The sequence below is a fragment of the Camelina sativa genome, chromosome 7 (genome assembly GCF_030686135.1).
Source record: "Camelina sativa cultivar CO46 ecotype springtype chromosome 7, ASM3068613v1".
NCBI lineage: Eukaryota > Viridiplantae > Streptophyta > Magnoliopsida > Brassicales > Brassicaceae > Camelina > Camelina sativa.
This window is the reverse complement of record NC_141886.1, coordinates 20952436-20969200: the sequence shown is the minus strand read 5'-3', so window position 1 is coordinate 20969200 and position 16765 is coordinate 20952436. Positions and strand designations below refer to the sequence as shown.

The following is a 16765-nucleotide window of genomic DNA, read 5'->3' as shown; positions in this document are numbered from 1 at the left end:
GAAACAGAGGAAGGGAAGTGATTTTGTCGACATATAGGCCATTACTTAAGAAACGAAGAGGGCACAACAACATTCCTGGAGCTCAAATTATCCAGACTTGTATTGCCTGAGAACTACACAACTAAACTGAGATCATGAAACAGATTAGACCATGGAGAGATCATTGCTTACTTATGAAGGCAAAATGCGTGAACAATTAGGATTGAAGTTTAGAACTTTGGCTGCGGGTTCTTGAATGTTCAGCTTCATTTAAGACAAAATGAAGGGATGAGACGAGAGACTTATTCAGTAGGAAGGTACACCGAAGCAACAAAAAAACAAAGCTTATGAGGAGGAACAAAACTTAGCATTGGTCTTGTCATGAAATTTGACAACCCAAAGTGGATCTTAATTGCAATAGATGTGTGGTCCTGTCCTGTGGAAGCTCCAGCCCCATGTTCATAAGTAACTTTTTCTCGTCTTCCTGGACATTGACCCTTCTCTGTACAAACAGTACAAGGCTTTAAAGCCAAAGATAAGTTTTTTTTTAATATTCTGGTCCTCCTAGCGTAAGATTTTTAGGCGTTCGAACAAGGAAACACCTGATCACTTAACTCTGACGTAGACGAAAGTCTCCTTTTTCGTTTTCGATGACGCCGAGGATCGCATCATCACATGACACATGACACATTTGACATCCCAAGAAGAATGTAACAACTCTTACCGACGACAAAATTTACACTAGTCCTTTAAACCTGCGCCCAATGTCGTGAGAACGTTGTCGTTTAACTGAATTCAACAACACAAATAATTAAAACAGATTATAAAGATTGTTTTTTTTTTCTTTCTTTTGCCAATTTTTTGTTCTTAATTTAGAAACTAAAATTTCTTATCATAGTCGATATTATTTTTCAAACGTATATTTTAATGCAAAACCAAATAATTATTTACTCGCGAATAATTCGTATAAGCACTCCAATCTGATAAGATATATATCAACTGCAAATATATTGCGTAAATAAATTTTGTGGATTCAGAATATTCAAACTTCCTATGTTATCTTGAAAAATTCTTGGCTTTATCCTTAGGGGTAAAACCCTTTTTCACCTCCTATTAATTAACCAATCAAAATACAACAAAACGCCATGTCATATCATATTTATAAAATAAATCAAAATTAAAATAAAAAGACAAAACAAATTTAGGAAACAAATTCTGTAGATTTTTTAATAAGGAAATTATGTCGGTTTGGTTTATAAATGAATGATTAGAGTGTAGTTTTTATAATTAAACAAAATTATATGTCGGTTTGGGTTTACCAAATAGTGATTTGGTTTAGATTTTATAATTAAACGAAATTATATATCGGTTTAGGTTTACAAAATAGTTGTTAGGGTTTAGATTTTATAATTAAACAAAATTATATGTCGGTTTGGGTTTACAAAAGAGTGGTTAGTGTATAGGGTTTAGACTTTATAATTAAACAAAATTATATGTCGGTTTGGGTTTACAAAAGAGTGGTTAAAGTTTAGGGTTTAGATTTTACAATCAAAGAAATTTATATGTCGGTTTGGGTTTATAAAATAGTGGTTAGAATTTAGATTTTATAATTAAAGAAAATTATATGTTGGTTTGGGTTTATAAAAGAGTGGTTAGGGTTTAGATTTTACAATTAAACAAAATTGTATTTCAATATGGGTTTATAAAAGAGTGGTTAAGATTTAAATTACACAATTAAACAAAATTATATCTCGGTTTGGGTTTATAAAAATGTAATTTAGATTTAGATGTTATAATTAAAAACTATAATATGATGTTTATAATTAAAATTGAATTATAAACAGATTTTGTTTCTTTAATTAATAATTTTTTTCCTTAATTAAGAAGGGGTGAATAAGAGAGGTTCACCCCTAGAGGTGAACCCAAGAATTGTCCTGTTATCTTTCAGCTACATGATAAACAAATTTCTTGTTATATTATAAATGTCGTTTAGACTCTTTTCACATGAATTAAGTATCAATACTAGTATATTTGCAGCAGTTTTTGATCAAAAATATGTTTTTGGAAACATTTATCATTGAATGTCATTAAATGCTTATATTTATATTCAAACAAGTTTAGTTAACTCTTTCTACTATCTTTCTAACCAAACACAATTAAATATTCTAAATATCTATATATATAATATTCTACAATTAAGATAGAGATAGATATTGAGAAGATTTATTCCAAATTTAATTTTTTTTTTCTCCTATCATCTCTTTTTTATTTTAAATTTTAAATGTAGTAAATCATCATTTTAAATGTAGTAATTTTAAGAAGTTTGTAATTTATAACTGATATATCTTAACTTAATAAAAAGTAAAATTATGACGATTTAAACATATTAAAATTTTAAAATAACACAAACGAGTTATATTATATAACGAGTTATATAATATTAGAGGATTGAATTGAAAATACTAAAAAGTAAAATATCATTAATATGATACTTCAATACATGTTAAATCTTTATTTTACTATTTTAATAACACCAATATAAAATATATCGAATCAAACTGATTTAATTAAGATTGTATTAAACAAAAATTGTTGTGCAGTATACCGCAGATTATACACTAAATTAACAAAATAGTATATTGAAAAAATTAATATTAACATCATACATTAATAAAAAATTATGTAAAAACTTATACCATGGATCATAATCTAGTTTAAAGTTATACATTAGGTGACATCTTATATTTTAGAAAAGAAAAAAAAAACACGGTTGACTCTTAAACTTCTATTATGTTTTTACATTATTGCTTCATAATATTAAGTATTGGCAAAAGATAAAATACATAAATCCTTATATTGTTTCATAATATTAAGTGATACTTTGAACCAAAAAGATTAGGGAGCAGCAAACAAATATGGATTAGTTTAAAAAGGGAAAAAAACTTAAAAAATGAATTGCTAATAAGAATCTATGTCACACCAATCATAGCCGAATGTGGGGTTTTTCTAATGACAGCTTGCTTTCTCACATTTGGTCAAGCGTTAACCATTTTCTCACCGGCACAAGTACTTAAACAAACATATCATGTTTTTTCTTTCTCTCTTAATCTAATCCAATTTTGTCCTTGTAAAAAAAACCAAACTTGGTTTCCTGTTTGGTACAAAAGGAAGATGTTGAGAAACCGCCTTGTGTTCTTCTTCTCCTCTGCTTCTACTACTACTCATTAAAGTCGCAATCTTTTTGCTCTGGATTCTTGTTTGCAACCTTCCTTATAATTCTGGGTATTTTCTTATTATTCAGATTCTCCTTAAAGTTCTCCTTTTTCTTGTCCTTAGAAAAATACAATCTTTTTTTTTTTTCTTTTCTCTTTCCTTGTGGATTTGGATGATTGGTTTTGATTTTACAGTTCATTTCTAGTCACCATTACGCGTTTCTTTCTTCTTCTTCTTCCGTGTCGAGCTTTACTTCTGACTTTGTGGTTTCTTTAATACTTTCTTCTTCCCTTCTCTTTACCCTTTTCTGTGTGTTGCCTTTATCAGATCTGTACTTGTTGCTGTCGAAACAGAGAAGAGGGCAGGAAGAAGAAGCACTAAGTTAGTTTCTCTTCTCCTAAGAGTAGTTTAAACAAAAAGGGCTGCTTCCTTTTTTTACTAAATGATTCAGATTTGCTCTTCTTCAATGTAATTTGCAGGTAAAGTTTGTATCTTGAAGTGAAATTGGATTGCTTGGCTACAAATTCATGACTACTTGGGTCAGAAAGATTGAGTTTAGTAAAGGGTTGTAAGATTTTGGGAGCGTGAAAGGGTCTCGTAATGGCGTCTAGAGAAGGAAAGAGACGTAATCATAATCATAATCATCATCATCATGATAATGATGAGAAGCTTGTGCCTCTTGCTGCTTTGATTAGTAGAGAGACGAAAGCTGCTAAGATGGAGAAACCGATTGTGAGATTTGGTCAGGCTGCTCAATCTAGGAAAGGAGAAGATTATGTCTTGATCAAGACTGATAGTCTTCGTGTTCCTTCCAATTCTTCAACTGCTTTCTCTGTCTTTGCGGTATTATACCTTAGGATACACTTATCTTAATAGCTTACTTCTATATGCAAGACATGATAATGTTACTTCTTTTTGCAATTAGACTTCTGATTTGAGTAATTCTTGAGTGTTAGAACCGTAGAAATGTTCACCTAGATGGCTTTGTTATGCTACTGATGCATCTACCTTGTTCATGACGTTTTGTTTATGTGTTTGACTGTCTTATAGTTTTGTGTTTTTGCACTGTTAGGTATTTGATGGGCACAATGGAAAAGCTGCAGCGGTTTTTACAAGGGAGAATCTATTAGACCATGTTATTAGTGCTCTTCCCAGTGGGCTTAGCCGTGATGAGTGGCTTCACGCTTTACCCCGTGCATTAGTTTCTGGATTCGTGAAGACTGATAAGGAGTTTCAGAGCAGAGGTATATTCCTATAGAAATCATCAGTTGCACTACTTGATTTATCTTTGCTTGTGGCTGATGTGTAGTTTATTCCTCTCTTTGATATTAGGAGAAACTTCTGGAACAACAGCCACATTTGTGATAGTAGATGGATGGACTGTGACAGTTGCATGTGTTGGGGACTCTCGCTGCATCTTAGATACTAAGGGTGGTTCAGTTTCCAACCTTACTGTAGATCATAGGCTTGAAGATAATACAGAAGAGTATGTACCTGAAATGGGGAATCTTTCTAAGTTTCTTTTGTTTAGGGATCGTAAAGTACAATCTAAAATCTAAACCCTTTTTGTCATGATTCAGGAGGGAACGTGTTACTGCTAGTGGTGGAGAAGTTGGCAGGCTAAGCATTGTTGGAGGCGTTGAGGTGTGTTGTGTTCTGTTTTCCCATTAACTAACTTACGTTTTGAGTCGTGAGCTTGAAAAAACTATTGAATTCTGCAGATTGGTCCTCTACGGTGTTGGCCTGGTGGTCTTTGCCTTTCAAGGTCTATTGGAGATATGGACGTTGGGGAGTTCATAGTTCCAGTTCCCTTTGTAAAGCAAGTGAAGGTATATTTATATATCTTTGACGTTTCCTTTACAAATTTGTTTCGTCATTTACAAACAAACTCTCACACTGTTCTTCACAATTGGTATATGTACTTAAAGCTATCAAACCTTGGCGGAAGGCTTATTATTGCGTCTGATGGCATATGGGACGCTCTCTCCTCAGAAGCAGCTGCTAAAACTTGCCGTGGATTATCAGCTGAACTTGCTGCTAGACAAGTAGTTAAGGTAATTTGAATATGCTTAACCGAACCTTTGCTTGTAAAGAAGTGAACTAAGAGTCTTGAGGTTTGTGTTACAGGAAGCATTGAGAAGAAGAGGACTTAAGGATGACACAACATGCGTTGTAGTTGACATAATCCCACCCGAGAACATCCAAGAACCACCGCCTTCTCCTCCTAAGAAACACAACAACTTCTTTAAATCACTGCTCTTCAGAAAGAAATCAAACTCATCTAACAAACTCGCCAAGAAACTCTCTAGTGTTGGTATCGTGGAAGAGCTCTTCGAAGAAGGCTCTGCAATGCTCGATGAAAGGTCACTCCTTTCTCTTTCTCCCTCTAAAACACTAAAAGTCTTTTGAAGTTTGTTGCGTTTTGCAGACCTATCTAACAGGCTTTTTATGTCATGTCTTGCAGGCTAGGATCAGGTGATTGTTCTAAGGAATCAACAACAGGAGGAGGGATATTCACGTGTGCGATATGTCAACTAGACTTGGCTCCAAGTGAGGGGATATCAGTCCACGCGGGTTCGATCTTCTCGACAAGTCTAAAACCGTGGCAAGGACCGTTCTTGTGCACAGATTGTCGTGATAAAAAGGATGCAATGGAAGGGAAACGCCCAAGTGGAGTTAAAGTCATCTAAGAATGAACCTCACACACACACACACAGGACTCTCTATTCGTTCATTATAATTCTTTCTTCTTTGGTTCTTTTTTATTACACTCCATTCGAATAATAAAAATTTGAGTACACCTGATTCTTTTATGGATCTTGGGTTCGTAATGGGATATATAGTGAGTTGGATTGATTGGTATACTATGTGAAAAAAGCTTGTGTTCATACTTGAAAACAAAACAAATCTATATGAGAAAGTTTGGATAAACAAAGCTCTGTGTCTCTCTTCTCTTTGCCTTTAGTTTGAATTTTGATTTAGTTCAAACTATTTCAGATTGTAACTCAAAATCAAAGATGTTCGGTCCAAAAATTCCAAACGGACCTTGATGTTTTCGGATGTGTCCATCAATGCGTAAGGATGGTCGTAATGTGGAGCCTAGGGAAGACACGAGATTGGTATGATTCAAATATACTTGTACCTTCAAACTTCAAAGCATTACGCTCTATGTTGTTCTCCTTTTGGCATATTTTACTTCTCTTTACTTATTACTCAATCAACTTATGTTTTTGGAAAGAAAAAAAAGCCAAAAGATTATTCCAATTGCTTTGTTTTTTTTTTTTTTTTTCCTTTTCTTTCTTTCCAAAACATATTTTGAAATAAATTAAAAGTTTTGTCACGGAATCATGGGACTTTACATATATATATATATATTCATTATATATTGAAATAATTAATTTTCATGAAATCATGGACTTTACATACTCATTCTACATTTAGTCATTTATTAGTGAACAAACAAAAAAGAAGTCATTTACTAAATTGAATACTCCTTCTGTATCACAAAGAATGATGTTTTAAGATTTTCACATATATTAAAAAAGTATTTAATGTTTAGATATAAATACATTATTTATTTATAATAACATTCTTATAACTATTAACCAATAGTAGTTCACCAAACTTTAATATTTTCATTTAATGGTTTTTAAAATTTACAATTTTTTAGCATTAATTGATAAAAATTAATATTTTATGATACAAGAATAAATCCTAAAAAGTTATATACAGAGGGAGTATAAACATTAAACTTGACAGTAATGGTGTTTTGAATGGGGAACATTTTTTGCATGAAACAAGCAAATACATTGTTGAAAGCAGAAAAAGCTCAGCTTCTTCTGATTTTATTATGAAAAAAGTCGAAAAAAGCTCACTCAGCTTCTGCACCGATAAATCAACAATCAAAAAAAGGAAAGCCCCCACACATTTCACTTTATTTACCAGATGGTCCCTCAATAAGGCAAATATTATAAAGAACTAAGTTTTTGGGAATTTGTAAGATTTGATTGACAGAGAATTTAATTCTTGGTTTTAGAAAGTAATTATGATAGCATTAATCTTCTTCACATGGAAGAGAGTTTAACACGTGAGAATCATACTCACGCGTGTGAGCACAAACAACCAATTTATTACTTTACCGTTACGGGGAAAATCAAAACCCTTTGACTATATCTGAAACAAACCATACGGTCCACGATTCATCAGATACAGTAAATATCAGATAAGGGTACATTAGTCATTTTCATTAAGTTTACGTTACTGTTTGCGTTAATGACGAACCTATACCACTTTCCCCATTGTTGTTGTGTTCTGTCTTGAAGTCCTCAACGCTCGTTTCTATTCTCTCTCTGCACAACAATGGCCAAAAGCTCTCTCTTCAATAAGCGTTTGCTTCTCTCTCTTCTTCTTCTTCTTCTTCTTCAGTGTTGTTTCCTTTCTTCTTCTTCAAGCTCAGATTCAGAAGCTCTGTTAAACTTCAAACTCACCGCTGATTCCACCGGAAAACTCAACTCATGGAACACAACAACAACAAACCCATGCCAATGGACCGGAGTCACCTGCGACCGCGACCGAGTCACACGTCTCATCCTCGAAGACATCGAACTCACCGGGTCAATCTCACAGCTCACCTCACTCACTTCACTCAGAGTACTCAGTCTCAAACGTAACAACCTCTCTGGTCCAATCCCAAACCTCTCCAGCCTCACAGCTTTAAAGCTTCTCTTTTTATCACACAACCACTTCTCCGGTGACTTCCCAACTTCAATCACTTCACTCACTCGTCTCTACCGTCTTGATCTCTCTTTCAACAACTTCTCCGGCCAGATTCCACCGGATTTAACCGAGTTAACCCATCTCCTCACTCTCCGGTTAGAATCAAACCGGTTCTCCGGTCAGATACCGAACATCATCCTCCCCGATTTACAAGACTTCAACGTCTCCGGCAACAACTTCAACGGTCAGATACCAAACTCATTGTCCCAATTCCCTGAATCTGTCTTTACGCAAAACCCATCTCTATGCGGAGCTCCATTACCGAAATGCACAAAACTCTCAAGCGACCCGTCTAAACCGGGTCGACCCGATGGAGCAAAGGCGTCACCTTTAAACAACCCTGAAACCGTACCTTCATCTCCAACCTCAGTTCACTCCGGCGGCGACAACAACAAAAGCAACACATCACGAATCAGTACTTTATCACTCGTAGCTATCATCCTCGGAGACTTCATTATCTTAAGCTTCGTCTCTCTTCTTCTCTACTACTGTTTCTGGAAACAATACTCAGTGAACAAGAAGAAGCACTCAAAGGTTCTTGAAGGTGAGAAGATACTCTACTCATCAAGTCCTTACCCAACATCAGCACAAAACAACAACAACAACAACCAGAATCAACAAGATAAGGGTAAAATGGTGTTTTTCGAAGGAACTAGACGTTTTGAGCTTGAAGATCTTCTCAGAGCATCAGCTGAGATGTTAGGTAAAGGTGGATTCGGGACGGCGTACAAGGCTGTGCTTGAAGACGGCAATGAAGTTGCTGTGAAGCGGCTTAAAGACGCGGTGACGGTGGCTGGAAAGAAAGAGTTTGAGCAACAAATGGAGGTTTTGGGAAGGCTTCGTCATACTAATCTTGTGAGCTTAAAAGCTTATTACTTTGCTAGAGAAGAGAAGCTTCTTGTCTATGAGTACATGCCTAATGGTAGTCTCTTCTGGCTTCTCCATGGTACGTTGTCGTTTTGGGATTCCTTTTCTCTTACTAGTTAGTGAACTTGGTCGGGTCAAAACAGGTGATTCCTAAGTCATGGTACTTAGAAGGAAATGACATTAGTGTAACGCCAAGAGTCATTGTAGCAGTAGGGGTAAAAACTTTTTGGAGTTAGTGAGAATGAGATATCATGTTTCTGTTGGTTGAAAAATCGTTTTCATGAGGCATATTTGTTATTACTAATTTAGATAATGTGAATTTAAGTCTGTTTTGGATAGATAGACAGTACCACTGGGCGACAAGTTGGACAAATAAAGTTATGATCTGTCTCATTTAAATCGATCTTTATGGGAAACCTTTATCGTGTTTGTTTAGTTTCTTGTGTTTTGTCCTTACCTAACCATTTGTTTATGACTTTTATTATTCATTGTGGTTTTTTGTAACTCTAATTACATTTTTTGAGGTAAGTGGCAAATTTGTAATGTTCGTGTTTGCTTGGGTTGTTGGACAGGAAACCGTGGACCGGGTCGGAGTCCATTGGATTGGACTACGCGCCTTAAGATCGCGGCTGGGTCGGCACGTGGCTTAGCTTTCATCCACGGTTCGTGTAAAAACATGAAGCTTACACACGGTGATATCAAATCCACCAATGTCCTACTCGACAGATCAGGCAATGCTCGTGTTTCTGATTTCGGGCTATCTATGTTCGCCCCATCGCAAACCATTGCTAAATCCAACGGCTACCGTGCACCGGAGCTGATGGATGGCCGAAAACACACTCAGAAGTCCGATGTTTACTCATTTGGAGTGCTTCTTTTGGAGATTCTCACCGGAAAATGTCCTAATATGGTTGAAACTTGTCACTCTGGCGGTGCGGGTGGGGCGGTGGATTTACCGAGATGGGTCCAATCGGTTGTGAGAGAGGAGTGGACGGCTGAAGTGTTTGATTTGGAGCTGATGAGGTATAAGGATATAGAGGAAGAGATGGTGGGGTTGTTGCAGATTGCTATGGCATGCACCGCGGTTGCGGCTGATCACCGTCCAAAGATGAGTCATGTTGTGAAGTTGATAGAGGATATACGTGGTGGTGGCTCTGAGGCCTCGCCGGGAAACGATGGGATCAATTCTGCGGTGGACTCGCCATGCTTGTCCGAGGACACGTGCGGTGGGACTACTAGTCAGTAGTAAGATTTGTTTACTACAAAAAATGTAAATCACGTGCCTAGAATCTCAACTTTTGTCATTCTTCTAGAGTCGTAGGCTTTGGTTTTTGTTTGTTTCGTTTTTGTTTGTAATGAGATAATTATGTGAGTCTCTCTAGTGTTTTTGAATTAGGGGTAAATTAAATTTCAATGCTATTCTGATAGTCCCGTTTCAAACGCTCTCACAAAGACCCTATGATGCTCAAAGACCCTATATCGCTCAAACTATAATGTTTTCGCTTATTCTCAAGGATTTCTAGGAGTCGTGATCGTGTTAATACATCCGAGACTATCCAAAACCTCCATATATCGGTTATTTGGAACAGTATCCAAAACCTCTCTTTTTGAGTTGAATTAAAAAAAAAGATCTTTATAGAATTTTATATTTAAACGTTTTGAGAATTTTCTTTTGCTGTATATGTTACACATAACTAAAAAAGAGCAAAAAAAATAATATTAATCTACAAAGCTACTCGCTAATCGTTTCATAATTTGATCTGTAAAAAAAATTATTCAAGTAAAACGTTTCACTATATATTTCCACTATTCTATCTTTCAACTATCATCGACACCAATCATCACCCTAGTCTAGGTAAGGATGTGCTTACTCTAGAAAGCCGGGGCCTGAATGAAAGGGAACGCCCACTAGAGATGCCTTAAAGTCCGGTCCATTATTCTAACTAATTTCTCCGGACGATAGAAACTAGGAGTGACTTTATAGAGTTATGTGGCAAGCATGTGCGCATGTTATTGCGTAGTATCAGTATGTAACATTGTCGCCTTCTATATAGCATCCATAGTAATAGAGTTACACAATAGTCAGCTAAATAAAAATAAAATATCTACCATATGTAGTCGTTGAAGCTTGTTTTTATCGGCTGATTTTACGGAATTAATTAAAAAGAAAAGTTAAATGGAATGTGTATAGTGTAGATGAATATCACCCAAAATAAAAATACTCCTCATTTACGAATAATCAAAAGATTACACAATATTAAGATGAAAAATAAAAAATGTGAAAAGAATAATAATCAGAAATATAAAACAGTACGTGAGAGCCTGAGCAACCGGTCTAGAGCAGTAGGCAAGAACTTGCGAGCAAATAAGTAACAAATATTCGTCACTTTTCCATTGTAGAGACACTGACCACCACTCCTAAGGGTCTCCATGAACTCCGCAGTTACCTCATGTCTAATAAACCGATTCGGGTGAGGCCCACCTTTCGACCAGTCGACCCACGTGAGAGTCCGTTTCGAGTTGCGTCGGTTCAAGCCCGATTTGATGTTTAGGAGTGTAGGGATGTAGTGCTCGTCGGCGTAGCAACCGTGGTGACAATAACTGTAAAAGAGAGGCCAATAGATTCTGTCCGAGATGATCTCTAGGGCCATGGCACGGTCCATCTCGAACCATTGGGAGCCTTTGCGCCAGTGGTGTAGCTGGACATGTGGCTGCATTAGAGGGCTGTATCGGCCACGTCCAACGCCACCAAGTTGGTCGTAGGACTCAACGTGAGTATGAGTTGAGTTAATGAGGTATGAGTAAACGGTGGTGAAGTTAAAAAGAGGGATGCATGATTCGGAAAGAAGTACGAATCGTTCGTTTGATATGTCTAGTAAAGCATTTGCTAGTAATCTTTGTTCTGCCTCCACCATATTCACATATCCCCAATCCACTCTCTGCGTTATCAAAAAAATAAAAAAAATTAGAAACCCACTTTTAAGCAAATAATATTCAAAACCGAGTATGTAGAATTTTAAACCATATCATGATATAGAGCCAAAAAATAACGTTACTCGTTGCAATGATTCTCATAAAAGTACAAAGTTATTTTAAATTGATATGATGACGCCATGTTTTGTATTAAGAAATCAAACTTAATTTGACTACAAAAGAAAGATCGGTTACCATTCTTCTTTGACCCGAGTTTTTGGGTATTTGAATGCTTGGATAATTTATTTATACTTTTCATATTAACCATAAAATCGACTAGTGAAATGAATTACATATTTCACTTCTACATCAAATACTCGGCCGACAAAAAAAAAGATCAAATACTCGAGTACCATAAAGTTCTAAATATCCGACAAGTGTACATCCCTAAATAAAACTATATTCAAATGACCGTGTGTAAGAATGGACCAAAAGAGTTGCCATCGGTTGAATAGGTTTAAAAAGTCTAAATTGTTAACCAACCCTTCGTAGATATTTCCTTATCAAGAAGTTCCAAAAAGGCAAATTGCCGTCGTCAACAAAAGTCACATAATAAGAGAAGATTGACGAATCTCAATTTGAGAAAGTCAGGGAAATGATTAAGGCTAAATTTGTGCCAACTAAATTTTTAATCAAGCACTAATAAAAGGTATTTGCTTTAAGAGACTAAATTTGTGACATATCTGTTTTTTTTTTCTTACGGGTACATGCGTATGTGCATCAGTACTTGTCGGCAAAACGATATGTTAACGAATGAAAAAACCATGCAATAATTAACCAAAATAAATAAATGAAACCATGCAATTTACTGTATTATAATATATGTTAACACTGGCACCGACGGACCACGAACAATTGCTAAATGAAAGGTATTATAATTTATTTAGCAAAAAGCAAACCGTATTGTGCAAGATAATCCACATTCTCTTGACCCCCTTCACATTTATTATTATGATTTATATTCCTTTTAGTATGAGATATTTGATTGATTATTACTCAACCACACTCAGAGCATGTTTACAACAAGAGCACAAAGTTCTCGAAAATTAGTATATTTTTGGCATTTCTTTAATTTCTAAAATTGTTACTTGTTAGGACAAAAGGTCATTTTGATATTTTCGTAGGATTAATAAAGTCACAAAATAATATATTTTTCGTCAATATCGTCTCCAACGTAATTTCACCAAAAAATGAAAATTATAAAGGAAAAACAAATATTGGAGTTTGTAGGAAGCTGACCTTGCTTGGAATGTGGCGGCCATGGAAGACGGAATTTTCGGGATCGGACTGGTTGTAAGAAGGATACGAGTGAACGTAGATGCTAAAAAGACCTTCATGCCCGCGAAAGAACCTCTCCCATAGACGTGCAAGAGGTAAATGACCCTTTGTCATGAACATGAAAGCAACCTTTGGTATTCGAGGAAAAGGGTAACTCTTGATCTTAGGCGCCATTGAAGCTCTCCACAGAAGCTCTTCGTCTTCCATGTCATGCATAAGCTTCTCTGGTGGTTTAATAAAGTTTTCAAGCCCATCGTGCTCGGGCTCATCAGAAGGAGGAGAAGGTGGAGGAGGAGAAGGGGGAGAAGGAGGAGGAGGAAGAGGAAGAGAGGAGACGACGAAGAGCTGAGAGATGCGTTGGATGCTGCGTGAAGACGTAGGAGAGAAGTCTTGTAGAGATGAATGCAGAAGTATGCCAATTATTATGCCACAACAGAGGATAAGGGAATACGAAAGGAGATTGAGGAAGTGATGGTATTGAGCATTGAGAAGCTTTGCTGTTAGAGATGGTGATGAAGATGGCAATGATGAGTTTTGATCCTTTTGGTTCTTCATCGAGAGAGAGAGAGAGAGGCAGAGAGAATTGTGTGCTTTGTGTTGATGTTCCAATAGAGGAGTGAATGGAGAAGGAGAGACAAGTTCTTTGCTTTAAGGGCAAGAGATACGATACCGCTTTTACAAGTGGAGACAATTCCATTTATAATTCATTTTGTTGAGTTCTGTCTTTTTTCTTTAGGGTCAAAATATCAAATTTTGGGGTTGAAACCATGGAATTCGTCGAAAAAAAGAAAGAAACTTTATATAATGGTAACAGTGGAATCAAATAGGAAATTGAATCTGTTCTACAAAAAAAACAAATAGGAAATTGAATTTGGCAGCTTTTCATGCATAATTTATGGTGATTTCTCTTGCATTTTACAAAATTGGTTAAATAGCAGAACTGACTAGCTGGAATTTAGTGACTATCTAATTTGATTAGCTAATAAATATCCTTACAACTTTTAAACATACAAATTATATTTTAATCAATCATAACGACATAAATTCACTATCCCCATATAAAACAAAAGACATTTAATATGAAAAATAGAACTTATCGTATGACTCATGACTTTTCTTTAAATGGATTCTAAAATCAAAATCATTAAATATGTAATTAACAAAAACAAAGAAAAGGAAAAACGTCAATATATGTTGCGTGAAAAAAAAAATTCTTACAAAATTTAATGGAAATAAATGCAAATCCGCAAGTTCAAATAAGTTTAGGGAAATAAAGCTGGAAAACATAAAGATAAAACATGAATAAGTTAACTTTTTTCTTTTTCTTCCATTTATTTAATATCATTTCAACACGTTTAATATTTTAAGTAAAATTGTGTGTTGTTTACTTGTTTAAAAATTATCAAAATCGAGTTGCAGTAACACGAATTATCAAAATCGAGTTGCAGTAAGTATTAAAATTCGATATAACTTGTCGTGTTACATAATTACGACAAGTTACACATTAACTTCTGGTTTACTGCCTTAAACAAATTTAACTACAGTTTGATGTAGTGAATTTGCAGTAAAAAAATGTAATAACATTTTCTTTAAACGACTGACTGGTAACATTTTTGATGTATTAGGTGCAGCTGCAATATCTATTAAAAAAAAATAAAAATAAAATATCAAAAACAGTAACATTTTTTGAATAGAATAATTCAAAATAGATAAATAAAATGATCCTACGTAAAAAGAAATAAAAAACATTTGAGACATAGAATATAAAAAGAGAGAAACTAATGACGACGTACATTCCATAGCATATTTGCTATCTCATCTCGTACTTTATTCATATATTGGCCATCATTTGTTCCCTCTTCTTCCTCAATTCGATTAAGCTCGCCTTCTGCAAATCGCTATCCACAACTATCTCGAGCAGTGACATTTTCGTCTTCAAAATCAGCATCTGGAATTCTATGAAACCTGATAAAATTGTGAAGAACCATAGTAGCATGCACAATTCTGTTCTGAGTCGTGACATCACACTACAAGAAAACACGCGATTTGCGACGGAAAAATGTCCTCGCAAATTTGCTATGGATTTGCGAGTACTTTGCTACGCGACTCAGCGTACTTGCAACTCCCTCGCAAAATTTGCGAGACGGAGATGAAACAGAAGTGCGACGAATCGAAAATCCCTCGCAAACACCTCGAAATTCCCTAGCAAAATTGTGACGAAATAACGATAACAAAATCCGTAGCAAATTTGCGAGGGACCTAGATGTCAGCAAGCACGTTTTCCCCGAGTGTAACTGTTTTGTTGGCAAAAAGGAAACAACCTCGCAAATTTGTAGCAAAAAAATAAATATTAAAAAACAACCCTCGCAAGTCCGTCACAAATTCCCTCACAAATCTGTAGCAGTTATTTTTAGAGAGCTTATAAAAAAACAAGAGACATGGAAACCACAACCCAAAGCAATAAGAAAAAAAACTTCAGAGAGAGAGAAAAAAAAATTGTCAAAAAATAAAGTTTTTGTAAAAAAAAAGGCAAAAGCCTAGAAAATAATGTTTGGAGGTGGGGAGCATGAGATATATACAATACGACGGTGGATGTACAATCATAGAGTCCCGGAGACCGGTGATGTGACGAAAGAGTTTTGTGATGGCTTGCGTGGTTTCATGTACCAGGCGACAAACCAAGACTTTGCTCGTGAAAACGGTACAATATTTTGTCCATGTCGTAAGTGCTTAAACGATAAATATTTGGAATTTAATCTAGTGTAGAAGCATCTTTATAATAGAGGATTTATGCCGAATTACTATGTATGGTTCCGTCATAGAGATAGTTGTAGCAGTAATGCTGGAAGTAGTAGTATGAATTATGCTGTTGATCAACCTAGTAATTATGGGCATCAAGAATCTGATCAATTTGGTTTTCATTGGTATAACGAGGAAAATAGATTTCATGATATGGTTAATGATGCATTTCATGAAACTATTGGTGCATTTCCTGAGAGTAATATGGAAGAACCCAACGTAGATGCACAACATTTTTATGATATGTTAGATGCTGCAAATTAACCTATCTACGATGGATGTAGAAAAGGGCATTCTAAGTTATCATTGGAATCTAGGATGATGAAAATTAAAGCAAATAATAACTTAAGTGAGATTTGCATGGATTCTTGGGCTGAACTCATTAAAGAATATTTGCCACCTGATAATGTATCGGCTGAGAACTACTATGAAATACAGAAGTTGGTTGCAAGTCTTGGATTACCATCTGAAATGATTGATGTGTGCGTTGACTATTGCATGATTTTTTGGAAAGATGATGCTAAGCTGCAGGAATGTCGGTTTTGCTAGAAGCCGAGATATCAGCCTACTGAAGGAAGGACACAAGTGCTATATAAACGTATGTGGTACTTGCTTGTTGTTGATAGATTGAAACGCTTATACCAATCAAAACGGATTGCAGCAACAATGAGATGGCATGCAGAACATTCTACACACGAAGGAGAAATCACACACCCATTTGATGCAAAGGCGTGGAAACATTTTCAATCGGTTTATCCTGAATTTGCTCAAGAGTGTAGGAATGTTTATCTAGGATTGTGTACAAATGGTTTTAGTCAATTTGGTATGCCAGGAAGGCATTATTCTTTATGGCCTGTTATATTGACGCCATACAATCTTC

The 16765-nt window shown here is 35.5% G+C and overlaps 3 protein-coding genes across 4 annotated transcripts; 2 read left to right on the top strand and 1 right to left on the bottom strand.

The window, feature by feature from the left end:
• The first annotated feature begins 2936 nt into the window (after positions 1 to 2936).
• LOC104701466 (putative protein phosphatase 2C 15) lies at positions 2937 to 6127 on the top strand. 2 transcript variants are annotated; one of them, XM_010417158.3, is made up of 10 exons: positions 2937 to 3261; positions 3520 to 3573; positions 3672 to 4035; positions 4265 to 4436; positions 4525 to 4678; positions 4773 to 4836; positions 4914 to 5021; positions 5121 to 5246; positions 5320 to 5555; positions 5657 to 6127. In XM_010417158.3, the coding sequence occupies exons 3-10, from the start codon at positions 3793 to 3795 to the stop codon at positions 5880 to 5882; spliced, it is 1329 nt and encodes a 442-aa protein (XP_010415460.1). In that variant the 5' UTR covers positions 2937 to 3261; positions 3520 to 3573; positions 3672 to 3792; the 3' UTR covers positions 5883 to 6127. The 2 variants fall into 2 exon arrangements, with proteins under 2 accessions (XP_010415460.1, XP_019083248.1); XM_019227703.2 differs by lacking the exon at positions 2937 to 3261 and having other exon boundaries at positions 3279 to 3573.
• Positions 6128 to 7233: 1106 nt separating this feature from the next.
• On the top strand, positions 7234 to 10262 carry LOC104701465 (putative leucine-rich repeat receptor-like protein kinase At1g68400). The gene is made up of 2 exons (XM_019227702.2): positions 7234 to 8914; positions 9408 to 10262. The coding sequence occupies exons 1-2, from the start codon at positions 7552 to 7554 to the stop codon at positions 10079 to 10081; spliced, it is 2037 nt and encodes a 678-aa protein (XP_019083247.2). The 5' UTR covers positions 7234 to 7551; the 3' UTR covers positions 10082 to 10262.
• A 776-nt stretch (positions 10263 to 11038) lies between these two features.
• LOC104701464 (glycosyltransferase BC10-like) lies at positions 11039 to 13986 on the bottom strand. The gene is made up of 2 exons (XM_010417156.3): positions 13048 to 13986; positions 11039 to 11774 (listed from the first exon to the last, which is right to left on the bottom strand). The coding sequence occupies exons 1-2, from the start codon at positions 13639 to 13641 to the stop codon at positions 11130 to 11132; spliced, it is 1239 nt and encodes a 412-aa protein (XP_010415458.1). The 5' UTR covers positions 13642 to 13986; the 3' UTR covers positions 11039 to 11129.
• Between the last annotated feature and the right edge of the window lie 2779 nt (positions 13987 to 16765).